This window comes from Perognathus longimembris, chromosome 4 (genome assembly GCF_023159225.1).
Source record: "Perognathus longimembris pacificus isolate PPM17 chromosome 4, ASM2315922v1, whole genome shotgun sequence".
Lineage (NCBI taxonomy): Eukaryota > Metazoa > Chordata > Mammalia > Rodentia > Heteromyidae > Perognathus > Perognathus longimembris.
The window spans coordinates 4,963,479-4,990,691 of NC_063164.1; the positions used below are offsets into that span (position 1 = coordinate 4,963,479).

The 27,213-nt window shown below is 49.4% G+C and overlaps 1 protein-coding gene across 1 annotated transcript; it reads right to left on the reverse strand.

The window, feature by feature from the left end:
• Positions 1-738: 738 nt before the first annotated feature.
• Positions 739-27,038, reverse strand: Sag (S-antigen visual arrestin). Its single transcript, XM_048344498.1, has 15 exons — positions 26,933-27,038; positions 23,706-23,766; positions 21,668-21,712; positions 19,850-20,043; positions 18,457-18,516; positions 14,161-14,237; positions 12,828-12,963; positions 12,121-12,205; positions 9,202-9,274; positions 6,444-6,581; positions 5,529-5,606; positions 3,965-3,988; positions 2,785-2,840; positions 1,635-1,644; positions 739-911 (listed from the first exon to the last, which is right to left on the reverse strand). The coding sequence occupies exons 1-15, from the start codon at positions 26,996-26,998 to the stop codon at positions 809-811; spliced, it is 1,206 nt and encodes a 401-aa protein (XP_048200455.1). The 5' UTR covers positions 26,999-27,038; the 3' UTR covers positions 739-808.
• Positions 27,039-27,213: the final 175 nt, after the last annotated feature.

Sequence of the window (27,213 nt, forward strand, 5' to 3'; positions counted from 1 at the left end):
GTTGGTCCATATGGCCAAAGCTAAGCCTATCGGACTCTTCTTGCCAAGAACTGCACATTGGGAGAGCAGAGACAGGGGCCCGGAAATGGCGACCGAGACGCAGACTCCAGGTCCTCCCGCTCCTGGGCTGAGCCTCTGCTGGGTTCTGCCCACCCCAGACTTGGCAGCTCAGGCTTACCTTCCCTAAAGGTTTCCTACCACCCCACTCCAGGGCTCTTCTACTATACCCATTTCCTCTTCATCTTAACTATGTCTGATTTTGTACTCCGCAGAAACTTCGCCAACAGCCTAGAGCTCAAGTAGGGCCTGGATGCCAAAGCTGAGCAGGTGATAAAGGATATTTTTGCCTATATTTGTTTCCTCACCAGTTTATTCCAAAGCTTCTCTTTGGCCATCTTGGAGCGAGGATTAGGGAGGAAATTAATCCCCCTTCCACACAATATGTTTTCAGAAAAGCAGCTTGTGTAGATTATCCTAGACCCACCAAGACCCACTGGGTGAGCACAGAGACTTCGGGTGTCCTCTCGCTTGGTAGGGCCGGCTGGGGCTGGCCTTTCTTCCAGACGTTTTGCTTACCATTCAGTTCCAGCAATCCTCAAAGACAGCAGCTTCTCTGTCGGGGACACCAGCCCGGCTCCCTAGCAAATCATCCCGACTCACGCTCACTGGACTCAAAACACAGCTTTATTTCTGGGGGGAGATTCATACTTTGGTATCTAGCATAACCGAGGTTGAACTGGGGGTGGGGGGGCTGGACTGCAGCCTCAGGAAGCACAGCCTGTTCGTTTTCAGGTGTCCGGAACGCTCATCACTCGTCCTGTGCAGCTTCCTCCTTCTTCCCTTCTGGGCCTTCGGAATCTTTCAGGTTTTGGCGAGCAAACTCCTCGAAAACTAGGTTTTCATCCTGAACGCTAAAAGAACACAAAACACTGTGATCAGTGCTTTGAAGCTGGGGATGAAATCTCCAATGAATCAAAACCCTAGATCTTCTTTATTATTATTTTTTTAATTGCAGCAAAGGAAATGATCAAGGCTTTGCCCAGGATGAAACAGGGAAGCCTGCCACTTTCCTCAAGGGTTTTTGTTTAAAGACTCCTTAACAAATTAAAATGGAAAAAGAGCCGACACCAGTGGCTCATGCCTGTAATCCTCATTACTCCTGAGGCTGAGATCTGGAGATGGCAATTTGAAAGCAGCCTGGGCAGGAAAGCCACGGAGACTCTTATCTCCAATTAGGCCGGAAAAAGCCAGAAGTGGAGGTGCAGCTCAAGTGGCAGAAGGCCGGACTTGAGCTAAAAAAGCTAAGGGAGAGTTCAAGACCCTGAATTCAATCCCCAATACAGGCGCGCACACACACACACACACACACACACACACACACACACACACACACACACACACACACACACACACACACACACACACACACACACACACACACACACACACACACAGAAAAAGACCCACAAGAAATGCACCACTCAGGGTAAGCAGGTACACATGCCTTAAAGTGCTTGGGTTTAAGCCCTTGGGAGCAAAGCAAGACAAGGAATGTGTGCACACACTGACAGAGGGATCCACATGGGAAGAGAAATCACAGGATACAGGTAAACAGCGGCATTCGAATGGCTTACCTTTCCTTTGCTGCAAGCCCAGAACAGAGGGGGAGAGAGAGAGAGAGAAAGAGAGAGAGAGAGAGAGAGAGAGAGAGAGAGAGAGAGAGAGATCAGCATCAAATCTCTTGAGTTTGAGGGGACATAGAATTCATGTCATAGTCTGTGATTTACATGCTACCAATGAGCTGTGCTACCAATGAGCTGTGCCACCACTGAGCTGAACCCCCAGACCAGCCATCACTTTCAACAGGGCACCCCCTGAAATGAGGTCATTACAATTGTACCTCTAAGGACCTCGCTCTGCTGGTCCTCACCCTCTGATATTGCTCATCTTTTCCAACTATTTCTGCCGAGGTTTGGACACCCTCCAGGCCACGGTCACCACCGACGGAGCCCGACCACGCAGCTCATGCACCAGCCCCCCCCCCCAGACTCTCAAGGCTGACCTGGGCCCTGACCTTCCCTAGCACCCCAAGGTTGCACCAGAGTTTGAGGGCCACCCACTCCAGACTCTTCTTCCCTTTTCAATTTCTGCTGACATGTTGCCTTTTCAGGCTTGGGCCCGGTTTTCCTCTGTTGGAATTCCCACCCCCTTGAGTGGGCTTTGTTCATTTCTGTCCACCTAGTAAAGGTCTGGCAAGTTAGAAGCGGCTGAGGGCCAGGTGCCCCTGGCTCACGCCTGTCGTAGAGGATCAAGGTTTGGAGCCAGCACAGACAGAAAGGGCTGGGATACTCTTATCTCCAGAAGTACAGCTGGAGCTCAAGTGGTAGAACACGAGTGGTAAGAGAAAAAGCTAAGGGACAGAATCCAGGCCCCCAGCTCAAGCCCCATGACTGAGCAAAAGAAACTCATAGACAAGGGCCAAGCTACAGTTCAAGCCCCAGGACTGGGAAAAGGACTGATGGTACAGCCAAAGCTGCACGAAAGTCTGAGACTCTTATCACCAATAAACCACCAAAAAGCTGGAAGAGGATCTGTGGCTCAAGTGGGTGAGTGCTAGACTTGTGCATAAAAGTTCAGGGACAGTACTTAGGCCCTGAGTTCAAGCCTCAGCACCAGCGCATGCGCGTGCGCGCGCACGCGCGCGCACACACACACACACACACACACACACACAAAGGATAAATATGTAATAAATCTGCCAGTAGTAAATGGCTGGAGACCGACCTGGGTCCTCAGGCTGGGGGTGCATCAGGCGGAACGGTACCTCAGTGGCCACTTCACTAGAAGGGAAGAAGAATGCAGATGGGTAAGTATACACACACACACACACACACACACACACACACACACACACGGACATGTGCATACAAACACAGATCACACTGGGAAAGCTGCCCTGCAGAGACTGACAAAAGATAACTCAATGGGATTTAGAACAAAACAAAGCAAGAGTGAGGAGGTGGTTGAGCAGACCTTTGAAATGTGCTCTCTGGAATGGGGCCCAGGCATGGCGAGGCCGCCACTGTGGTTAGGTCAGGACACCCCTACTCAGTCATTGTAGTGACATGTTGTGGGAAGAGACAAGGTGAAAACGTAGTCAAAACTTAAGTTTCAAAAAACATTCTTAAGCTGGGTGCTGGTGGCTCACACCTGTAATCCTAGCTACTCAGGAGGCTGAGATCTGAGGATCACAGTTCAAAGCCAACTCTGGTAGGAAAATCTATGAAATTCTTATCTCCAATTAATCACAGAAAAAGCCAGAAGTGGCGTTGTAGCTCAAGTGGTAGAGTGATAGCCTTGAGCAGAGGAGCCCAGGGATAGCACCAAGGCCCAGAGTTCAAGCCCTAGGACCGGCAAAAAAAGAATATTCTTAGTCTGATGCCAGTGGCTTACGCCTATAATCCTAGCTACTCAGGAGGCTGAGATCTGAGAACTACAGTTCAGAGACAGCCCAGGCAAGAAAGTCTGTGGGATTCTTATTTCCAATTAACCACCACGAAGCTGGGAAGTTTCCTTTTCAATGGACCTAGGTAGTGGGGATGGGTATATAGCATTGTAAGTACACTTAATGCCACTGAATGGCACACTTTAAAATGGTCAAGTGATAAAATTCCTGATATACCTAGTGTGCCACACTCACACGTGCACATGCTTAAGTGTGCGCACACACACCCAGCTGCACTGCTAGTTTTTGGCCCCCGAGGTGTATTTGTGTGTCCTTGTCCAGAGGGAGGCCTGTTTACAGTCTCCCCGGCCTCATACCCACTAGCCAGGCCTCCTGCCACACACCCAGAGGCCGCGGGCATGACACACAACTGCTCAGAAACTAGCTTTTGCCAGCTGCAGCTCAGTCCTCCGTCTCACTGCCCTTGACCTCCTGGGAATCGAGGGAGAAGAGACTTACCTGGACGTGAGCTCCCCCAGAAACCTAGGAAAGACAAAACCAAGGTGACTGTCATCCCCCCCATCCCCCTCCCCCGTTCAGAAGCAGAACACTTCTTCCCCCACCAGCTCGCCACCCCAGGGACCCCTGCACCCCCCGTCATGTCCAATGTCACCCCTCCCCTCTGCTTGTGCCGTCCCCTCTGTCTCAAGAGGATTCGTGCAAGAAGCGGAATCACCTCGGTTCAAGCACGAGCCACGGGATCAGGACTCCCGGGGCACCCGAGTGACGGCTCCCGCCCGTAATGCTCACCTGCCCTCAGGAGGCTGAGGCAGGAGGACCAGGGGCTACACTCACTATGGGCCACACGTACAGGTGCCGTCTCCAAGCAAGGGAATCTCACAGCCACAGAGGCCATCACAGCTGTCCCTGTGCCTGTCCCTCCAGAGCCACGGGGCACTGGTTCTAGGGCCTCTGTGCACAACGCTCGTGTCTCTTAAGGAAGTGCTGTAGTGTTTCCGGATAGGCTTCACATGTCTCCCTGCGTACTCGAAATCATCTCCTATAATACCGAATACAAGCCAGGCGCTGGTGGCTCACGCCTGTCATCCTAGCTACTTGGGAGGTTGAGATGTGAGGATCGAGGTTCAACGCCAGCCCAGGGCAGGAAAGTCCGTGAGGTTCTGATCTCCAATGAACCACCAGAAAAACTGGACATGGTGCTGTGGCTCAAAGTGGTAGAGCGCTAGCCTTGAGCAAAAAGAGCTCAGGGACAAGCGCCCAGGCCTTGAGTTCAAGTTCCATGACTGGCTTAATGCCACTGAATGGTACACATTAAAATGGTTAAATGATAAAAAGAAAAATACTGAATATAAAGCAAATGCTATATAAATAGTTATGAGACTATATGACATAGGGAATAAATAAGATGAATAATCTACATATCCAGTATAGATGCAATTTTTGCCCCCAAATACTTCTGACTTGTGGGTGGTTGAATTCATGGGTATGGACCCAAAGGTATTTGTTTTTCTTGACTGCTAAGTGAAATTCCACCTAGTTTTTAGATCTACACAGGGAAAAAAGAAGAAAGCACCAATCTACTTTGGAAATCACAACAGAGCACAAACATTATGCTGATAAGACATCAGAGCAGATATATTCTTTGTTGCCCCTGGCAAAATTTATGGGTAACATTTTACCTACTCAGAAGCATAAGAGGCATGAACTTGCATTTCACAGCCAAACTAACCAGAGTTAGTGAATATAAAAAGCCACAGTCTTTGGCAACAGAATTAAGAAGGAACGTGAACATTTAAGTTGTTTTTCATCTTGGTATTGATTTTACAAAAATAATAATAAGAGTGTTTCCTGAAGACTCTGGATATCAATATTCTTGTATGGAAAGGAAACAGAGCTAGGAAGGCGGACAAATGAAATCTCCCCGAAGATGGCAAACTGGTAACCAGCAGGCCTCTGGGGGCCTCCCTTGCTGTCTGTCTGCCTGCCAGTCAGTCAGGACAGCTACAGCCCTGGCTGTTCTCACCAAGATGGAGCACAGTAGACACCGGCTCCAGTCACTTACCCCGACACCGTGAGCTTCACCTTGATGTGGTAAGACACCAGGATGCCCAGAACAGTCCGGTCTATGCCTTCCTTAATGCTGCCCAAACGGAAGGGAGAAGGATGAGGGAGCGCTGGGAAGCAGAGCAGAGCCTTCCTCCAGGCCCACTGACCTGAAGGCACCTGGTGCCCAGGATGTACTAGGCAAGTACTCGAGCGTGAAGCCACGCCCCCCAGCTCTGGCATGCCAGTGCTGGCACCGTAACCAGTGGAAGTTGATCTAGGGCAGCAGTTTCCCTGTCAGCCTCTGCCTGGAGCTTCAGAAGCACACGTTTGAATCTTAGCAGTAACTCGGTAAATTATCCTCAGCAAATCCTTTGACTCCCTCCTACCTATCTCCTGCCAAATGGTCACCGTCCCCTGTCTTGATCTCACAGGATGAGCGCTACGGAGTCAGTGGCTCACAAAGGTGAGCTTTTCCTGCCTCTTGCCTATCTACTGGCATCACCAAAACGGTGGTTCAGTGGGGCCAGAAGGGAGCACCCACCAGGAGCTGCTGATGCTTTAGCAAGCCACAGCCCTGTGAGCGACAGGCTCCACCCCTCACGCACACCGACGTGCTCGGTCCTCATCACGCTGAGATGGCAACTGTGAACCGCACCCACCAGACAGAAAACTGAGCTTCTCAGAGAGCTCAAGTCTCTTGCCCAGCACCACCCACTGGGTAGGGAGTGAGGCTGGGTGAGTGCAAGGCCGCACCCCTTGGGGAGATCATTACAGCATGCCAGGGACAAACGAGAACCCTGTGTGGGCCCCTAGATCTGTGTGCGGTATCATTAACGCCATGCTCCCTGTCCTGCTAAGGTGCCTGCCTGTAGACTGCGGGACAGGCCAGTGTCGGGACACCCACGGCCGTTCTCCCAGCCCCGGGACTCACATGGTGCTGGAGGCCAGGTTTGTGTCCTCGTGCTTGATCTTCCCATCCAGCGCAATGCCTCTTCTCTCTCGGTTGTTAGCCAGCAGGGGCAACAGAGTCAGCGTCCTGGTTAAAGTGCCATTTGGTGGCACTTTCTCTCTGAAGAAAGAACAACAGAGAACATTTATAACCAGGAACGTGGTGTCAACGGAAGCTCAGCATAGTCTGAGTGACAAACAATATCCCACATTTCCTCAAGCCCCTTAGCCTACTCTTGAGGGTTGAATTTACAGAACATTCCATGCAGTTATATAACACTACTGATGGGGCTGGGTACTAGTGGCTCAAGCCTGTAATCCCAGCTACTCAGGAGGCTGAGATCTGAGGATCAGGGTTCAAGGCCAGGCAAGAAAGTCCATTAGCCACCAGAAAACCAGAAGTGGAACTGTAGCTCAAAGCGTTAGCCTTAAGCAAAAAGAACTCAGGGACAATGCTCAGGCCCTGAGTTCAAGCCCCATGACCAACAGCCCCCTCCCGAAAACCCCCAAAAACTACTGATGGATATGGTGTCCCACAACTGTAATCCCAGCACTCGGGGCTGAGACAAGAAGAGTGATAGGCCCAGCCACACCTTCTCAGCCTGTAGAGCCAGGGCTGCTAGCAGCATCCCCTAGCCTCACACCCAGCAGAAGGTAGCAGAGTGTGGCTGGACCATGTTACTCAGAACCTCCAACCGCTGCCTGCCTAAGCTAGTCCTGAGACATCTGCAGAGAAGGACTGCCCTGTTTGCTCTCACTGGAGAGTTTAAAGCAGCTCTGGTTTATCCCTCTTCTGGTGGATACAGGAAGATCTCTTTGTAGAATTTTTCTTGAGCCCACGGTGGCCCACATCTTCCGGTCTGGCTCTTGGTGGAATCTCTAATGAGCTTGATTAGAACAGCAGCATTCACAAAAGCAGGTCGTAAAGGGGACTGAGATAGGAGGGGGTCCTTGGGACTGGCTTGGGGTGATGACTTTTAGGGCAGCAAAATTTGCCAAATGACTGTGCCAAGAATCTAGGGGTCACCTTCTGGGGCTTTGGGGGCCTGGGATTTGCAGCAGATAGCTGCTACAAAGTCAGATCAGATCTGACGTAAGGAATCCCAGGCGTGGCAGGGTCTGGTACAATGGCTCATACTCTGACTTTCTGAATGGCCTCTAATCTGAGATGCTCTGTGATGCTTACTCTTGATTGTCAGCTTGAGGAGACTGATGGACTGGGGACATAATTCAAGTGGTAGAGCACCAGCCTAGCTTGAGGCTTTATTCCAGTATAACCCCCCCCCCACAAAAATATTTATTAAATATTATGTAGATAGATTTTAGAGAAAATTAACTAAAGAACAAAGTCTCACCCTGTGGGCAGTACCACCCCCATAGGCTGGGGGCCTTGGTGAAATAAACCGGGAGAAGAAGAAAGCTCACTAGCCACCCCTCCCTCCTGCTGCCTGGATGAGAGCTCTGCTCCACCTCACCGTCCTGGCCACGAGAAACTGAAACCTCTGAAACACAACTGAAGTGAGTCTCACCTCACCTTTCTTAAGTTGTCCTAAGTATTTGTCTCAATGATGGAAAGCTAATCAGCAGCAAACACAACCTGGCCTCGCTTCCGATCTCCCTTCCCAACCCTCAGAGGAATCTCAGAATGGCTTCCGGTAACGTGGGAATCGGTCACAAAGCTTAATAAAGGACACGATAATGGAGTCGAGATGAGGAGAAAACTCTGGAACATTTGGCCCACTCTTGTTGAGCTTCTGTCAAAGACCAACCAGGACCAAGACCCCCCAAAGAGCCAAAGAAGGCAAATATATGTCCTTGGACAAACTCAAAGTCCTGGCTCAGGTTGGTCGGCAAATGACTGTGCTTCTTTCCTACTTCCCTCCTTTGTGTCCTATATTTAAACTTCAGGCCAAATTTGTTTTGAGCAATAGTTCACTCTAAGTATTACTTTTAAGTACTGTGTAATATTATCTCAGTAAATTGCTTATCTTTTCACACTGTCACCCCTCTACCCCACCCTAAACTTCCTGTAACCCTGGTGATGGTTTTCTATGACAGTGCTTTGAACATGCCAGCCATGCAAAGAGAAAAGAACTTTTCAAAGAGAGACGGAGGAGTGCATAACTACACACATGTACACTCTCTCTCTCTCTTTCTCTCTCTCAAGATTAAATGGGTACAAGATTTTTAAGCCAGGCACAGAGACTGATGCCTGTAATCCTAGCTACTCAGGAGGCTAAGATCTGAGTATTGGGGTTCAAAGCCAGCCCCGGCAGCAAAGTCTTACCTCCATAAACTACTCCAAAAAAAGTCTGAAGTGGAGCTGGGGCTCAAGTGATAGAACATTAGCCTTGAGCAAAAAAAAGCTCAGAGACAGAACCCAAGCTCTGATTTCCAGCCCCAGGACTGGCACCAAACAAATGGAAGAGTCCTGGCTTGGGCTGGGCGCTCATTGGTCATCTGAGAAACCATATCAAGATTACTGAGAAAGGTCCCCTCTCCTCACTTCTTAGCAAGGACAGCCAGTCATAGACCTCCTACGAGAGGGGCCTCGTGGTATACTAAACACACAGCGAAGAGGTTAAGCTTTCTTTGCAGTCTTCTAAGTGAGAAAAGGAAAGGAAATGGCAGGGGAGGCTGGGGAGTGGGGGTATTCTAGTTCCTTCTTCAGTTAGGGAACAAAAAGGACCTTGACAACAAAGGCAGGCTGCCCAGGAAGTGGAAAGATAACCGCTACTTACTGTATTTCCTCTGTGGCCACGGGCTTGGCGTAATAGTCACTGGAGTAGAGAACCACGTTGGCCACTTGCTCCACTGCAAAGGAAGAACAGGAGTCAGGTGAAGAGCACTGGGGCCCTGGTCACCAGTGTGCTGCCCCGTATCTGCTCAGGGGGCCGGGGGGAGGGTGTCCAGCAGGGGTTCTCCATCTACTTCTGGGTTACAGGTTGCAATCTCCAAGTTCAGTCCTTGGGTCATTTTTCCTCACTGGTAACTTGCCAATTTTAGACTGTGAAACACAGTGTCAGGGCTAGCTCTGAGAGCCCCTCCTCACCTCCCTCCAGTGGGTGTCCTTGATCTTGCTCTCCAAACCCAGCCCCTTACCAACATCCTTTATCTTACCTAACCAGCACAGAATTCACATTCTCCAAGCTTTCTAGGAACCAGCTAGAAGCATAGGACTTTTTTTTTTTGGCCAGTCCTGGGGCTTGAACTCAGGGCCCGGGCAATGTTCCTGAGCCTCTTTGTGCTCAAGGCTAACCGTCTACTATCTGAGCCACAGTGGCACTTCCAGGTTTTTCTGTGTATGTGGTGCTGAGGAATCGAACCCAGGGCTTCATGCATGATAGGCAAGCACTCTACCACTAAGCCACATTCCCAGGACTGATCTGAGGGTGTAACAGAGCAGAGAGGAGGGTGGGCCCTTCGGCCTGCTTAGCCATGAACTGTGGGGTGAATTATTAAGCTCCTGTAAGCCTCAATCTGCCTATGAGTGAGATGAGAGATAATAGCATCTAACTCATAAGGAAATTGTGAAAATTAAAACGATGAACTTTGGACCAGATGTGGTGGCTCGCACCTATAATCCCAGCTACTCGGGAGGCAGAGATCAGAAGGATTGAAGTTCAAGGCCAGCCCAGGCAAATAGTTATCAACACCCCATATTAACAGATAAACGAGTAAATAAATACATAAATAAATCTGGACGTAGCAATACACACCTGTAGTTCTAGAAATGAAGGATGCCTAGGGTAGCAGGATTGAAGTCCAAGGTTGACTATAGAAAAATCCTGATACCCTACCCCAAAATAACTAAACAACTTAAAACAAAATAACTAAAGCAAAAACAGGGCTGATCCCACATTGTCTAGCAGTTAGGATTCCTGGTTTTCACCCAGGTGGCCGGCCCGGGTTCGATTCCTGGTGTGGGAACCAACAACAACAACAAAAAAAAACAAAAACAGAGTTGAAGCATGGCCCTCTTTGCCTGGCAAGCACAAGACCTTGAGTTAGAAATTAAAAATAAAAAGAGGACTTGTAATCTCTTTTAAAACCAAGTTTGAGGGATAAAAAAGAAACAATGTGGACATTCAGCACAGAGCTCAGCTGATAGAAAGATAATAACATTGTGTCTCAGAAAGTTCATCATCTTTTCCCAAGGTTAGTGGCTTTGTTGCTACAGTTTATAAAACTTCGAAAAACAAATTGTGTGTGTGTGTGTGTGTGTGTGTGTGTGTGTGTGTGTGTGTGTGTTCTCAGATAGGGTTTTGCTACATATCCTACTCTGGCTTCAAACTTGTCACCCTCCTACCTCGGTCTCCTAGTAGCGCATAAAGTACCAAATGATTCTTTCTCCACCCTGTTGCTGAGGTTTGAAGGTTTGTTCCTGTCCTTTTACTTCACATGCTGAAGTCTGGAGGCCAGGTGACAGGATAAAGAAGTCAGGATTTGGGGAGGCCACTAGGTTACAGAGTAGAGCACCCCTAACTAGGATTAGCACCCTCATAAAGAGGCCCCTTCCATCACACGTGGCCACAGCGAGACGGCACTGCTCTGTGGAAAAGCCCTTCACCTGCCTGGAAGCCGGCCAGCACCTTACCCTGGGACCTTCTGGTCTCCAAAACTGTCAAGAACAAGTACTTGTAGTTCATAAGCCACATTGTTTATGGTATTGTGTTAAAGTTGCCTGAATGGACAGACAACCACTCTTATGAAGACCAGTGTATCAGATGCTACATGTAACATGCTACATAACGACAGGACCTAAAAAGACCTAGAGGCATGTGAACTAAACTAACATACCATAAAACTGTAAGTTAAGTCTTGGGAGCAGGGCAGCAGATGGCTCAAGAGGCTGAGATCGGAGACTCTCAATTCAAAGCCAGCCTGGGCAGGAAAAGTCTGTGAGACTTTTTAGCTCAATTAACCACCAAAGTGCCAAAAGTGGACCTGTGGCTCAAGGGGTAGAGCACTCGCCTTGAGCACAACGGTTCAGGACCAGTGCCCAGGCTTTGAGTTCAAGGCCTAGGACCCCGCCGCCCCCCCCACCGTCACACGCACACAAAGAGTTTAGCGGTTACTTCTAGGTCAGCCCATCCTGCACCTTGATGTCCTATGTGGTGATGTAGGAATAACAAGTGGCCATGGTGGTACACCACCAGGGGTAGCCGTCACAAGTGGCCATCAAGGTGACACGTGACATGTCACCACTTACGAAGCACTTGCATCTGAGGAGGCAGCAGGGAGCTGCCAGTGGGAATTCTGAGACTTAGCTTTCCCACTGTTGATGCTGCATTTGTCATTGGTCCCCAAAGGAAAGCTCCTCCTGGGCCTTCCAGTGAGATCTGGCTCTAGCTGGAAAGGAGCACCACAGAACCACGGGAGGATCATCCACAGGGGCGTTGTCAGCCCCAAGCAGCCATCAAGACGAAGAAGAGGATGACTCCAAGCTCCTTCTGTCAGTCACGTAGCAGAGGGACTCACTGGACGCTATGTGGAAAATGAACTACACAACTTGTGGGTGGGGGTGGGAGGGAAAACTAGGAGCGAGCGAGGGAAGGGGGGTGACTGTGCCCCGGAAGAAACGTACTCTTTACCTGACTTACGTAACTGTAATCCCTGTACATGTATCACTTTTATAATAACCAAGGAGCAGTTCCTACCTAAGACTTTGATTTTCTTCACCGTCTTCTCAGTGTTATTGGTCACGGTCACGGTCACAGGGATGGCCTCCCCGTGGAAATACAGCTGAAAAGGTTAGACCGGAGTCAGGACAGGTGAGCGGGGCGAGGCGGCATCGCTCATCTCAGGGCTTGGCTCTTCCCTTCCTCTTTCCCCTCCTTAATTTAAATCATTTGCATACTTCTCTCTCCCTCTTCCCAGTTCCCTGTCTGTAACCCCAAAGGTGGCTGAGGATGTACTAAAGTGATGTCTTCCTTGAACTCAGGGCCCTGTGCTCCTGCTTGGCTTCTTTGCTCAAGGCTGTTTGTTGCTCTTGAGCAACACTATACCCCCCAGTTCTAGCCCCCACCCCTTTTTTTGGTGCTTCATTGGAGATAAGAGTCTCGCTGACTTTCCTGCCTGGGCTAACTTTGAACGGCAACCTTTAGATCTCAGCCTCCTGAGTAGCTAGGATTACAGGTATGAGCTACAAGCACCTAGCTCTTAGAGCTTTTAGAGTCATCTCAGCCTTTTCCCAAGAAGCAAGGTGTCTGAAGATGAGGTGATAGCAATGTTTCCTCTAGAGAAAGGCCTAGAACAAATTCTGTGCCCTCTGCAGGAGGATGAGAAGGGTCAAAGCCGAGGAGCCAGCCATTTACAAACTGGTGCATGAACAGCAGTGTTAGGAATGGCAGGAGGGAGTGGTTACCTCTTTGCTGAGGGAGACAGAGACATTCAGCGGCTTGTCAGACATGAAGAACTGCCAGGAGGCCTCTGAAGAGGGCTGGGGGCCCATCTCAGATGGTGCGTGCTGCACCTTCCGGATGAGCAAGCGCACGGAGCTCCTGCGGGAAAAGGCCCGGGAGTCCAGATCAGTGTTGGCTGCAGCTTGGCCTCCATTCTCCCCTCAGACAAGCTGAGGGTCTTCAGGAGCACCCCCAATTCCCTTAGTAGAGGTGGGATGGCGTGGTCTAGCTCTGAATGGCCTGTCCTGGTCCCTTCTGTGTGGTTGCACACAGGCCTGGTCAGGATACCCCCAGTGGCCTCCTTCATTCTGTCAGGCTGTCAGGGCCAGGCTTCAGAGAGACTGCTATGGTAAGCACTTAAGAGATGCACACGCAGGCCATGGGGGCCTGGGGGGGGGACAGGAGGGCTCAGGGCCAGGAGAAGGATCCCTATTTGGGTAAGAAAGAAAAGAGAGCCAGGCACCGGTGGCTCACGCCATAATCCTAGCTACTCAAAAGGCTTAAGATCTGGGGATTGAAGTTCCAAGCCAGCCCAGGCAGGAAAGTCCATGAGACTCTAATAAACTACTCAGAGAAATCCAGAACGGTGCTGTGGCTCAAGTGGTAGAATGCTAACCTTGAGCCACAAGGGGCTCAGGGATAGCACCCAGGCCCTGAGTTCAAGCCCCAGGACAAAGAAGGAAGGAAGGGAGGGAGGGAGGGAGGGAGGGAGGGAGGGAGGGAGGGAGGGAGGGAGGGAGGGAGGGAGGGAGGAAGGGAGGAAGGAAGGAAGGAAGGAAGGAAGGAAGGAAGGAAGGAAGGAAGGAAGGAAGGAAGGAAGGAAAGTTTAAAATGGATTCTTGGACTAGTGGTTCATATCCATCAGCTCATCCAACTTTAGCACTGGGCTCATCCCCAGTAGCTTTCCCAGAATTACTACCACCTTTACCCCGAAGCGCCATGAGTTTTCCCAATTCGAACTTGGGCTTCTTCAGCATGTTTACTTTTCTCAGAGTTTTAATAGTAATTTTTTTTAAAGGCCTATTTGTGAAGAAAACAAAGAGAAGGAGAGAGAGCCTGGGCAGATGAGAAGACCAGGGCTCCTGCATGCTGGTGACTGGCATGGTGGGAAGGCTCTGGCTCCGTACTTGCGCGTGCTGAGTAGGCACAGGTAGAAGGTGGCTGTTTCCCAACCTGACCGTCCACACCTGGGGAGGATCCCTTGCCCCAGCCTCACGGACCCTGTGGCAAGAGTGGTCCCTCTCCAGTGTCCCCATCCCACACTCTGGGCCCCTCTCCCTTTCCCACAATTCTTACTTCTTGGGGATCTTATCCTCTTCACCGTCGGTGATGTCTGTGGCAAAAGCTTTCACCTCAAAGTCCACCCCACAGCTCTGTTGAAGATGAGAAGAGACGGGACAGGAGTTATGGTGGCCACCCTTCCCTGGGGCTGGGAGGGAGGCCCTGTCCTACAGGCTGTCCCAGAAAGACTAGCTATGGAAGTGGGCTGACACTGAAAGGGGGCCGGCAGCATGAGGACTGCGAGTGCAGGGGTCAGCCTGCCCCATGGGCCCCGCTCTGCCTTGCAGGCCCGCGCAAGTCCTGGACTCCTCTTTGAACACGCTCCCGTTACCGACTTCCTGTTTTCTACAGCAGCGGAACAGACAGCAGGTGCTGGGCGGAGTCGGCTAGTGTCCCCATTTTCTGGGGACATGAACACCCCGACCCTAGCAGCCATCTGTGGCTCAACTGCAGCCAAGTGTGGCCAGTAGCCATAGCCACGGTGCCAACAACTTGCTTTGGATAAAATATCTTCATTTCTGAATTAAAAATTGGTTTTAATTTGGGAAAAGAGGCAGAGGGAAGGAAGGAAAGTGATACAAAAGGTACATGTAATAAATAAATATTGTGTATATATACGGACATGCCAAAAAGTAACCCCCCTTGGGCAACTCATGGATACTAATAAAGAAACAACTTAAGCAGGTGTTGGTGGCTCGTGCCTGTAAGGCTGGCCAGAAAGGAAACCTGCCACATGGTCCAGGCAGAAAGGAGTTTATTGGGGGGAAAGCAAACTACCAGCCCACACAAGATGGAGGTGTGAGGAGACAGAGGAGAAGAAAGAAGAGGAAAAGAGAGAAAAGAGCAAGAGAGAATAAAAGAGAAAAGGAAGGAGAGCGGAGACCGTGTTGAGCTGGATTATATAGGAAAAGGTGGGAGATGGGGCCAGGTGGGTAGTATGGGACCGAGGAGGAGGAGGTAACCGCCTCCAGGTGAGCCAGCGACCTAGGTAATGCACAGGTACTGGGCACAGACTTAAACAGGTGGGGGGCATCTGCATGGAGCTCTTCTGATGGTGAACCTTACAATGTCTACAATGCTAGCTACTCAGAAGGCTGAGATCTGGAAGTGACACTGTAGCTCAAGTGGTGGAAAGCTAGCCTTGAGCCAAAGAGCCCAGGGACAACATCAAGACCCAGAGTTCAAGCCCCATAACCGACAAAAAAAAAAAAGGCTGAGATCCAAGGATTGTGGCTTAAAGTCAACTCGGCAGGAAAGTCGATGAGATCTCAATTCCAGTTAACTCCCAAAAAGCTAGAAGTGGAGCTGTGGCTCAAGTGGTAGAACAATCTTGAGCAAAAAGAGTTCAGGAATAGTGCTCAAGCCCTAAGTTCAAGCCCTAGTACTGGCACAAAACAAAAAACAACTTTTAAGCACACATGGGTCAAACAAATGTATCTGCCAGCCCTCAGACCCCAGCGTGACTTCTGGGTCTCCAGCACAAGTCCCTCACCCCCTGGCTCACCTCAAAGGTAATATTTACAATATAGCCTAGAAAACAGAAACACATGCAAAACCACACTCATGATATAATAGTTTTGCCTTGTGTAATACGCATTGTTTCTATTCTATTCCATTCCATCCCAGGTGTTTATTTGGTTTTTGGTGGAACTGGGGTTTGAACCCAGGCCCTCAGACTTGCTAGACAGGTTCTCTACCACTTAAGTCACATTTCCAGCATCCATCCTAGGTTTTTAAATGTGTTTTTTTCTCTTTCTTTCTTTCTTCTTTATTTTTTGGTCAGTCATGGGGCTTGAACTCAGGGCCTGGGCCATTGTCCCTGAGCTCTTTCATGTAAGGCTAGTGCTCTACCATTTGGAGTCATAGCACCACTTCTGGACTTTCCTGCCCCAGCTGACTTTGAACCACAATCCTCAGATCTCAGCCCCCTGAGTAGCTACAATTACAGGCGCGAGCCACTGATGCCCAGCTCACTGCCTCTTTCCTCTCTCCTTTCCTTTCTTCTTCCCTTCCCTCCCTCCCTCCCTCCCTGCCTTTCCTCCCTGCCTTTCCTCCCTGCCTTCCCTCCCTCCTTTCTTCTCTCTCTATCTCTTCTTTTTACACGTTATTATTTTTGAGAGGCTGTACTGGGGCTTACACTCAGGGTCTCATGCTTGCTAGGCAGGTGCTCTACTGCTAGACTGTACCTCCAGCTCTTAAATCCCAGCTCTAATCCCTAAACCATGAATAGGTCATGATCTCACAAGGATAAACTCTACTCTCTGTTACTATCCCCCATAATCCATGTTATTATGGTTACATCTTATGCTTACATCTGGACACTGACCCCAGGGTCCGAGAGTGCTCACACCTTTTGCTCTCTCTCTCCCCACCTCCATTCCCTCCTCTGCCCGAGGTTGGGGCCACCCCAGTCACTCTTCTTTGTTTCTCTCCAACATCACAAGTGTGTGCTTCACCAAGCCCAACTCCATTCTCAATAAGCAGCCATGGCAATCCTTTGCAAAGCTCAGAACCTGCCACTCAGAGCCTACCAGCAGCTTCCATCATGCTAAGGCAAACTAACAAACAAAACCAAGGGGAGCCTGGAGCCAGTGGCTCACACCTGTAATCCTAGCTACTCAGAGGGCTGAGATCTGAGGAGCGCAGCTCAAAGCCAGCAGGCGTGTGTGTGTGCACGTGTGTGTGTGTGTGAGAGAGAGAGAGAGAGAGAGAGAGAGAGAAAGAGAGGAAAGTCCCTGAGACTCTTACTCCAATTAACCTCCAAGAAGCTGAAAATGGTTTAAGTGGTTGAGCATTAGCCTTGAGTGAAAAAAAGCTAAATGACAGTGCCTACGCTCTTAGTTCAAACCTCAGGACACACACACGCACGCGCGCACACACACACACACACACACACACACACACGTGGTCTACAAGGCCCTTAGAGGTCTAGGTGCCCTGCCCCCTGCTGCCTACAGAATAAACCCCGAGGTTGCTCCCTCTTCTAGGAGGCTTTCCCCTGGGAATACCTTACTAACAGACCTTCTTCTTGTGCATGTACCAGTATTAGGGCTTTAACTCAGGGCCTGGGCACTATCCTTAAGCTTTTTCCACTCAAGGCTGGTGCTCCACCACTTAAGCCATAGATCCACTTTCAGCTTTTTGGTGGTTAATTGGAGGTAAGTCTCACAGACTATCCTGCCTGGGCTGGCTTTTTTTGTTGTTGTTTGGTCATGGGGCTTGAACTCGGGGCCTGGGTACTGTCTCTGAGCTCTTTCACTCAAGGCTAGTGCTCTAACACTTTGAGCCACTTTGAGTTTTCTGATGGTTAATTGGAAATAAGATTCTCACAGACTTTCCTGCCTGGGCTGGATTCAAACTGTGATTGTTAGATCTCAGCCTCCCGAGTAACTAGGATTATAGCGTGCGCCAACATCTAGCTTTAACAGAATCCTCCCTTGCCTCTCACAAGCTTAAGGTCCTCCATCATGCCTGTGGTCATCGGATTTATCCTACTGTTACATATTTTTGCCTATTGCTTTCCATCAGTACAAGACCTAGGCTGGGCCAGGTCTGCTGTTCACAGGATGTTCATGGCTAAACACTGATGAGTGAGCGATGGCCCCAAAGTATTGATATCACCACTTCCACAAATGCTTGACATTTCCTATGATTCAAAGCTACTGATAAAAGTCTTCTGAAGGTCTGGGCACTGGTGGTTCACACCTGTAATGCTATCTACTCAGGAGGCTAAGATCTGAAGATCCTAGTTTGAAGTCAGCCTGGGCATAAAAATCCAGGGAAGTTCTTATCACCAATTAATCAGCAAAAAGCTGGAAGTGGAGCTGTGGCTCCAGTCGTAGAATACCAGCCTCCAGCAGAATACGCTAAGGGACCTGAATTCAATCCCCAGAACCAGCACAAAAATAATTCTACTAAGGAGCCAGGCATGGTTGTACATGCCTATAATCCTGACACTTGGAGGATGATGCAGAATTTTGAGTTATGAGACCCTGTCTGAAAACCAAATTTATTGGAGGAATGACAGAAGAAACGAATGTATGACATTTATTCTTTTTTGCCAGTCCTGGGGCTTGAACTCTGAGCCTGTGCTCCATCCCTGAGCTCTGTTTGCTCAAGGATAGCATTCTACCATTTGAGCAAGAGCACCACTTCCAGCCTTTTCTGGGATTAATTGGTGACAAGAGTGTCACAGACTTGCTTGCCTGGGCTGGCTCTGAACCGCAATCCTCAGATCTCAGCTTCCTGAGGAACTAGGACGACAGGCGTGAGCTACCAGCACATGGCTCCGTGACATTTTTTTGAACTTACCTTCCCAGTATCTTGTGGAGCTGGCTGCAACATCACTGAACAGGGCAAGTAGTCAGGAAACTGTTAAGAAGCAAATGAACAAAGATTTCTCTCAGAGGGGCTCTTCCATACGCGACACAGTTAACATGTCACCATTATACAAGATTGGAACATGCAGACATGGAGCAAGAAATAAGAAAAAAGCCTATTCACCTATAGTCCTGGCACCCACCTTAAGGTCAATCCATAATCTTCTCACAGTGGCCTGCATGTGCACAGACACAAAGGGAATGAGGGGGTGTGCAGGTGCATGTGTCCTCCAGAACTGGGACCAATGATGGGCACCTACAGCCTGGATTCCTCACCTCCTCAACCCTAACCCTATTCAGAAAGCTTCATGGCCACATGGCCATTTTCCCACATCATGAAATTCATCCCTGCACTGATACTGCCAGGGTTTCTTTTTGGCCAGTCCTGGGGCTCAAACTCAGGGTCTGGGCACTGTCCTTGAGCTTCTTTTTGCTCAAGGCTAGCACTCTACCACTTGAGCCACAGCGCCACTTCGGGCTTTTTCTGTCTATGTGGTACTGAGGAAACAAACCCAGGGCTTCATGCATGCTAGGCAAGCACTCTATCACTAGGCCACATTCCCAGCCCTGGCCAGGGTTTCTTTAATGTCTCTTTAACACAGCCACATATATGATCCTTACTTTCTTTGCTATTGTAAACAACACATCAATAAATAAGCTTCATGCAGTTTGGCATACTTTTACTCAATTCCATATACCGTGTGGTTAGAGACAGGTGTGCTGGTGGCACATGTCTATAATCCTAGCTACTTGGCCTGGGCATCAGGGGCTCATACCTGTAATCCTAGCTACTCAGGAGGCTGAGATCTAAGGGTCATGCTTTGAAGCTAGGATCCTCTGATCTCAATCTCCTGAATAGCTAGAAGCACAGGCGTGAGCCACTGGCACCAGCTCAAAGGTTTCTAATAGATATTCAAGACAGGCATGCACAAGTCCCTGGTTTCCATTCCTAGCACTGGGGAGGGGGGAGGGGGAAGATGATTATCTCATTCCAGTAAGATGTCCTGTCCCATAGGGAAATACTTCCTGCTTAGAGCTCCCGGGGCCAGCCACAGAGCTAGTTTCTTTTTATAGTCAAAGGGACAAAGGGAAATATCTAAAGGGCAGGTTGATGTGGTGCCTTCAAAGGCAGTGAAGCTATTTTCAAGGGTTTAAAAAAGAAAAGACAATCACAGACCATGCAATCTAGATTTCTCTTAAGGGTGCAATTTAGAGACCCACAGAAGAGAACCCCTACGCCCATCCCCTTCTCTTTGCCCCATTCCCCTGGGAGATGCGGAGGATAAAGAAGGCGGGGCCAGGAGAGCAGGCAGGCAGGAGCTCACCGTGAGCAGAAAGGGGTACGAGTTGCCCCCCAGTTTCTTGAGCAAGCTCTCCTGCAGTGGTGTGGGGGCACTGGAAGCCCCCACAGGAGGGTACACTTGGACACGTGAGAAGTACAGGTCCCTGCGGAAGGTCAGGCCTATCACGTCAATGTCTTCTTGGCCGTAGCGGAAGGCGCAAGTGAGAGAGACGAACACTGGGAAGAAGACACAGGTGGGTTGGAGCTGGCCCAAGGCACGTACAGCCATGGACACACTGGCACTGACCCGGGGAACTGGTCGACCACTTCACGTGGGCAGCCCCAGCCTGGAAGGAAAGGATCTGGAAGAACCATACGATCCACACTATGCAATTAGAAGCCTGGGTGTCTGCCCAGGGGTTGAAATCATTACCCTGAATGGAGGCATTTCTCCGGCAATCACATGATGGTTCCAGGATGCTGGGACTCTGCAGACAGAGAGCTGCCATCTACCAATCCCTACTGCTTCCTCCACCACACCCCCTCCTCTCCACCCATGATCACAGGGCCTGGGGGTTAACTTGCTGGGCTTTAGAAGGGCCAGGTGTCTGCTGAGAGTTGAAGGTGAAGGAAAAAGACAAGGGAGTAAAGGACTGGAAGCAAAACAGACATGTGCCAGAGTCAGATGGGGCCATGGGCCGAGGTAGTGGGAGGATGGTGAAACCAACCCCCGAACTCTCCCCTGATAGCCTTGTATGTGCACTGCTCTGCAAGTTATAAAGTATTCGCTTCAATCACCACTTTGGGAAATTCCATATGATAAAAGACTTAAATAACTGTGCCCCAGTGGACCTAAACAGTGGGTAAAAACATACAGAATGTTCACTATACATTTTTTAAAGACATGGAGTGCATCGTTATGGAATGCAAAACACATCAGAAGTAGCACTTCTAAGCCTTCAGCGGCTGTCAGGGAAGGCTTTGGTCTATGTCAGTCTCAAGGGCAGCTGCCCCTTGCCGGTGACTCCAAAGACCCAGAGACCACTTGCCCCCTTCCTTCTAGTGTGACAGGAAGGCACCTGGGTAGCGTGTGTGTGTGTGTGTGTGTGTGTGTGTGTGTCAGTAGTGACAATGTTGTGGCAGTACTTTTTTACTTCACGCTGGTGCTTTACCACTTGGGCCATACCTTCACTTCTAGATTTTTGCTGGTGCATTGGAGATAATAGTCCCATGGCCTTTGCTGCTGGGGCTGACTCTGAATCACAATTCTCAGATCTCAGCCTCTTGACTAGCTAGAATTACAGGCACAAAGAGGCACCAGCCCCTGACCTTGGAACCGCCTGGCTTTACATCTGCCCTCAGTGCTCCAGTAGCCCATATACCTTCTGTGGTGGAGGGCAGGAGCTGTCAGAGCTCAAACGAGGGACCCCAGAAAATGAGGACAAGAGGGGGAGATAATTTCCCACCATATTCCCACTGTGCTCCTGGCCACTGCTGGCGGCCCACACCTGGCATGTTGCAGTGGGCACATCTTGGGTTTAGAACAATGCCTCATGGTTGCCGATAGCAACCCCGCAGAAAGCACATGTAGAGTGCAAGTGAGTCAGCAGCATTATCGCCACACAACTTAAGTAGAGCCTTCTCTAGTTCCTTGTAAGCTACTGTCATCGGTATCAAATGACTCAGCACACACGCATCTCAACTCAGGACGTCAAGAGCCTGCGACACTGCAAGGAAGCTCAAGAATACATTCTGGGTTTCTTTCTCTACCTCCCAGCAGGCATGGCGGCCTCCCACGAATGCCCCCTCCGACAGCCAGCCAGGAGATCACACCTGTGCCACAAGAGGGCGGGGGACTCACCTTTCTTTCCCTTCACAAGGTCAGGGTCCACCAGCACCACGCCATCTAAAGCAAAAGGACAGCACCCTGAGGCTGACGCCAAGGGACAAGGCATCTCACAGAACTGCATTCTGCTTGCTTTATCTGCTAGTTTGGCTGTTCTGCTTTATTCTGTGACAATCTTGTTAAATAGCTCAAGCTGGCCTCAAATTCTAGATCCTCTTCTCTCAGCCTCTGAGACAGTAATGGATTACAAACTATACCACCAAACCCATTTACAAATATGGTTTCCTTCCTTCCTTCCCTCCCTCCCTCCCTCCCTCCCTTCCTCCCTCCCTTCCTCCCTCCCTCCCTTTTTTCCTTTCTTGTGCTGGTCCTACGGTTCTAACTCAGGGCTTAGGTAGTGTTTCCAAGCATTTCTGCCCCAGGTTAGTACTCTACCACTTAAGCCACAGCTCCACTTCAGGCTTTTTGCTGGTTAACTGAAGATAAGAGTATCTTGGACATTCTTGCCTGAGTGACTTTAAACCTTGATCCTCACATCGAAGTCTTCTGAATAGCTAAGATTATAGGCATAGCCACCAGCACCAAGCAGTACAAATGTTTCTCCAAAAATCCTCTAATACATACTGATCAGACAGCTAATGTCTTTCTTTCCTTATTCAAATATATATATATATATATATATATATATATATATATATATATATATATATATAGTCAGTTGTAGGGGCTTGAACTCAGGGCCTGGGCATTGTCCTGAGCTTTTTCGCTCAAGGCTAGCACTCTACCACTTTGAGCCACAGTGACACTTTTGGTTTTCTGGTGGCTGATGTATCATAAATTATTTAGCCAACCCCTTCTGTGAGGGCATTTAGGGTGAATTTTTCCATTATAACTAATATTGTGTTGAATGTCCTTGGATAAAAATCTTTATATCGCTCCATGATTAAAAAAACATTTTTTGAAGCTGGATCTAGTTTTTGACAATGTTAGCAAAGTCACTGGCTAGCTCTTGACAACTTTCCAGAAAGGGATTTTTGTGTGGTTTGTTTTGTTTTTGCAGTGCTGAGATAGAACTCAGAGCCAGGCATGTACAAGGCCAGCACTCTGCCGCTGAGCCCCACCCCCGCCCCAAGAAAAGCACTTTGCCAAGGAACATTATTCTACACTTTTTCTGTGTGTGTGTGTGTGTGTGTGTGTGTGTGTGTGTGTGTGTGTGTGTGTGATCTAGAACTATCCTATCACCATAAGTCTCCCTTGGGGAGCTAGGCACCGATGGCTCACATCTACAATCCTAGCTACTTGTAGGAGACTGAGATCTAAAGATCACGATTCAAGCCAGTCTGGGCAGGAAAGTCCATGAGACTCTTATCTCCAATTAACCACCAAAAAGAGCCAGAAGTGGAGCTATGGCTCAAGTGGTAGTGTTAACTTTCATCAAAAAAACAAAAACAGGGGCTGGGGATATGGCCTAGTGGCAAGAGCGCTTGCCTCGTATACTTGAAGCCCTGGGTTCGATTCCCCAGCACCACATATACAGAAAATGGCCAGAAGTGGCACTGTGACTCAAGTGGCAGAATGCTAGCCTTGAGCAAAAAGAAGCCAGGGACAGTGCTCAGGCCCTGAGTCCAAGCCCCAGGACTGGCCAAAAAAAAAACAACTTGGACAGCACCCAGGCCCTGAGTTCAAGCTCCAAGTCCAGTGACTCAAGTAGTAGAGCACTAGCCTTGAGCTGAAGAGCTCAGGGACAGCACCTAGGCCCAGAGTTCAAGCCCCACAACTAACTGAAAAAAAAAATTCTAGCTGGTGCATATAATCCTAGCTACTCAGGAGGCCGAGATCTGAGAATAACGCTTCAAAACCAACCCAGGCAAGAAAGTTTGTGTGACTCTTATCTCCAGTTAGCCACCAGAAAACCGGAAGTGGTGGTGGTGCTCAAGTGGTAGAGCCTTGAGCTGAAATGCTTAGGGACAGTGCCAAGGCCCAGAGTTCAAGCCCTATGACTGCCCTTCCCTCCCTCCCCGCAAAAAAAAAATCGATCTCAAATTCAACCTACCCACAGGCTCTACTTGGCTGACATGGTCTATGTAGTCTCTCTTCCCCAGGTAGATGGTCACCTGTGGAAAGAATGGGTGTGCATTCTAAATGACTGAAGAACACTGGGTGGCAAAGGCATTGATTCAAAAAGCAACAGCCATCACATCTTTAACTCTTTTCTGTAGTTTGTGTTTGTTTGCTTGTTTTGCTTTGCAGTGCTGGAGATCAACCCAGGGCTTTATGCTGTGCACGCAAGGCAGTCTACCATTGCTTTCTGTCCCCACAGCCCTTTTCCTTAGTCTTGAAACGCGTGCCACACTCTCTGCAGCTCCTCTGTCATTTCCTCCTCTCCGTGTGGACACAGATGAGGGATTTCAGGTACCTCATGCTCTGGTCTCCATCTCCCACAGCAGCTTCAAAGAATTCTTCCTGCCTCCCCATCCCTACTTTGCCCCCAATAAGCCCAGGTCTGGTACTAATCAGGACAACTTGCCACGTTAACTGATACTTTAGGATTAAGTTACACCTAGATAAATGGGCCTCTCGCCATCCGTCGGCATTGGAAGCCTTCCTTTATTTCTAGCTGTGGCGTGAACAGTTTCTCCTCCTCATTCAAAGAATTTCAGGCCTAACTAAAGAGGCAGGAGTTCAGGAGGAGTCAGTGAAATCTCACAGGCTGAGCTGGGCACGGGTGGGCCTGAACCCATGCTATGGGGAGGGAGGAGGCAAAGCTGGATGGGAAGAAACCACCATGGTCTTGGCTTGGCTATCAGCCTGCTCATCCCATGCCCTGGTAGCCAAGATCTCCTCACCCAGTGGAGAAGCTGGGCTGCTTCCTCCCTCCTTCCCTTCAACCACAGGGCTGCAAGCACCTAGAGGATGGAGGGAGTCTCCTATGACCCTTACAGCCTTCAGTGTCTACAAGAGCATCTGGGTCACAGGGATTCTATCAGTGCTTACTAGGAAAAGGAAGTTCTTCCTTCCTTGTTTGTTTGTTTAGTGCCAGTCCTAGATCTTGGGCTCAGGGTCTTAGCTCTGTTTCTGAGCTTTGATTCTCAGGGCTAATGCTCTGCCACGTGAGCTACAGCTCCACTTCTAGCTTTATGGTAGTTAATTGGAGGTAAGAGTCTTAAGGACTTTCCTTCCCAGGCTAGCTTTGAACCTGGATCCTCCGATCTCAGCCTCCCGAGTAGCTGGGATTATAGGAGTGAGCCACCAGCGCCCAGTTAGAAGCTTTACAGGAGGCTCTACCTGAAAGAGACTGCGGCAAACAGTACAGCAGCTGACAGGAGGAGGATGAAGGTATCTCTCGGGGCAAAAACACCAGCATACTCGAGGCTCAGAGTGGAGATAATGTTGCTGGAATTGCCTACAGCTTCCTCTGCAGGTCATGCCCACCAGATGGGCATGCAGACTGAGCCCTGCAGCATCTAGGACGATGAGGATGCAATTTAAATAGAAGACCTCAGTCAAGGAGCACTTAGCTCACTCCATGCTACACAAAGGACCCTCACTATCGACACTGAGATAGGCACAGATCCCTTTTTACAAGACTTAGGTCATCTCAGCAGTAGAGTGGAGGCAGGTTGGCAAGAGAAAGTCCAGTAGGCAGCCTCTTTGTGGTTGAGAGGAAGGCGAAGTGAGGAGTGGCAAGGGAATGGAAGGCAGATAATCCTGGGGAATATTCTTCCCGCTCCAGCCCTGGCTGTGTGGGAGAGACCTGGAGAAGGGTGTGGCTCGGGGGTGAAGGAGTCTGACAAAGGCCTCACAGACAACGGAATGGCTTTGGCTGGGAGAGTTGATGGCTGAGCTTTGAGGTCCACAGATCAAACAGTGGTGAATCTTGGAGGAAAAGCACCTCTACTGCTGTACTGGAAGAAAATGGGCAGATGGAGAGGTGGGGTGACTTGATGTGATATTGCAGTGACCACACTCACACACCCCGTCTACCTAAGTCCCTGAGCACTCTCCTCCAGAGATGTGTTAAGAAAGGCAGGGCAAGCCAGGCTCCGGTGGCTAGCACCAGATAATGAGTCTTGACTAGCCTGATCCAATTCTGAATGTCAAGAGCTGTGGCTGATGGCTGGCTCCATTGGAGGGTTTTTAGGAATGGTTCCTGGTCCTTAAAAGACATCCTAGAAACTTAGGGGACAAACACAAAGACTCAATGCCCATGTGCCTCTCATCATATAAAATAACATATACCAAATAGCCAAATGGGTAAGCAGAAAATTCTTGTAAGGGCTGGGAATGTGGCTTAGTGGTAGAGTGCTCGCCTCGCATGCATGAAGCCCTGGGTTCGATTCCTCAGTACCACATAACGAGAAAAAAGCTGAAAGTGGCGCTGTGGCTCAAGTGGTTGAGTGCTAGCCTTGAGCAAAAGCAGCTCAGGGACTCAAACCCCACGACTGGCAAAAAGAAAGAAAACTCTTGTGATTATGATTTTCCTCCAGGAAATAGAAACAAGAAGGTTTTTCTTTGTTGTTTGCCTTATGGTGGGAGGGGCAAGGAGTGAAAACAGTGCAGCAGTGATACTCACTGGACACTGTGGAAAAGGAACTACACAACTTGTGGGTGGGGACGGGAGGGAAAAACTGAAAGCAAGGAAAGGGCTGACACTGTCCAAAAGAAATGTAATATCTGCTTGACTTGTGTCACTGAAACCTCTCTGTACATCACCTTTATAATAACAATAAAACAATTCTTAAAGAGACAATCTAGAAAGCCAAAGACTCTTTCTTCCCCATCCCTCAAGTGGGATATCAAGGGCTGGGGCAACTCCCTTGCCACCAGCCTAGGAAGGAAGAAACCCCGGAAGGCAGAGTGGAGAGAACCACAGAGAAGCAGCCCAAAGCACGCCATCCTGTGCCCGAGCGCAGTGTGCTCTTCCTAGATCCATACTGATGAATTCTTTCTTCCCTGATGACTGAAAAATAAACTAGATTGTTTTTTAATGGAAAGAGTGTCTAGATATAAGCAGGAGGTAGGTGTGGATGATAGAAAACCCCAACTATTTCTGTCATCTTCTACAAGAAGATGGGTTGAAGTAGAGCGGTCAGACACAGGGAGGGGAGTCCCGAGTTGGGCGGAAGGCAGGCCGAGTGCATCCAGAATGGAGACTCAGGTGGGGGGGGGGGGGCTTGGAAACGATGACCCTTCACAGCTAGCAGGAGAGTGTGAAAGGGGCCTGTGAAGCCTGGATTGACTTAACAATGACTCCCACTAAGCCACTCCCGGGTCACTTACCGATTTGTCCCTGGAGACCTTCTTGAAGATGACATGAGACTTACTGGCCTTCATGTTGGCTGCCATGTTGGCTGTCCCTTGGGATGTATGTCAGGTGTTAGAGAGGACTGAAAAAAAGATTCAATGATCCCAAAGTCAAGAACATTCTGAATGTAAAACCTTGTGAGATGGCCTATGTCCACTAGACATTTTCTTCACCCTTCAACCTACTCCAACATTCATTCCAATTTTTTTTGTTTTGTTTTGTTTTGTTTTTTTGGCCAGTCCTGGGCCTTGGACTC

Coding starts and splice junctions, on each gene's coding strand:
- Sag (XM_048344498.1), bottom strand. CDS start 26,998: ATGGCAGCCAACATGAAGGCCAGTAAGTCTCATGTCATCTTCAAGAAG. Junction 18,517..19,849: donor CGTACCCCTTTCTGCTCACG/GTGAGCTCCTGC, acceptor GCTTCTTAACAG/TTTCCTGACTACTTGCCCTG. Junction 3,989..5,528: donor GTGAAGCTCACGGTGTCGGG/GTAAGTGACTGG, acceptor TGTCTTTCCTAG/GTTTCTGGGGGAGCTCACGT.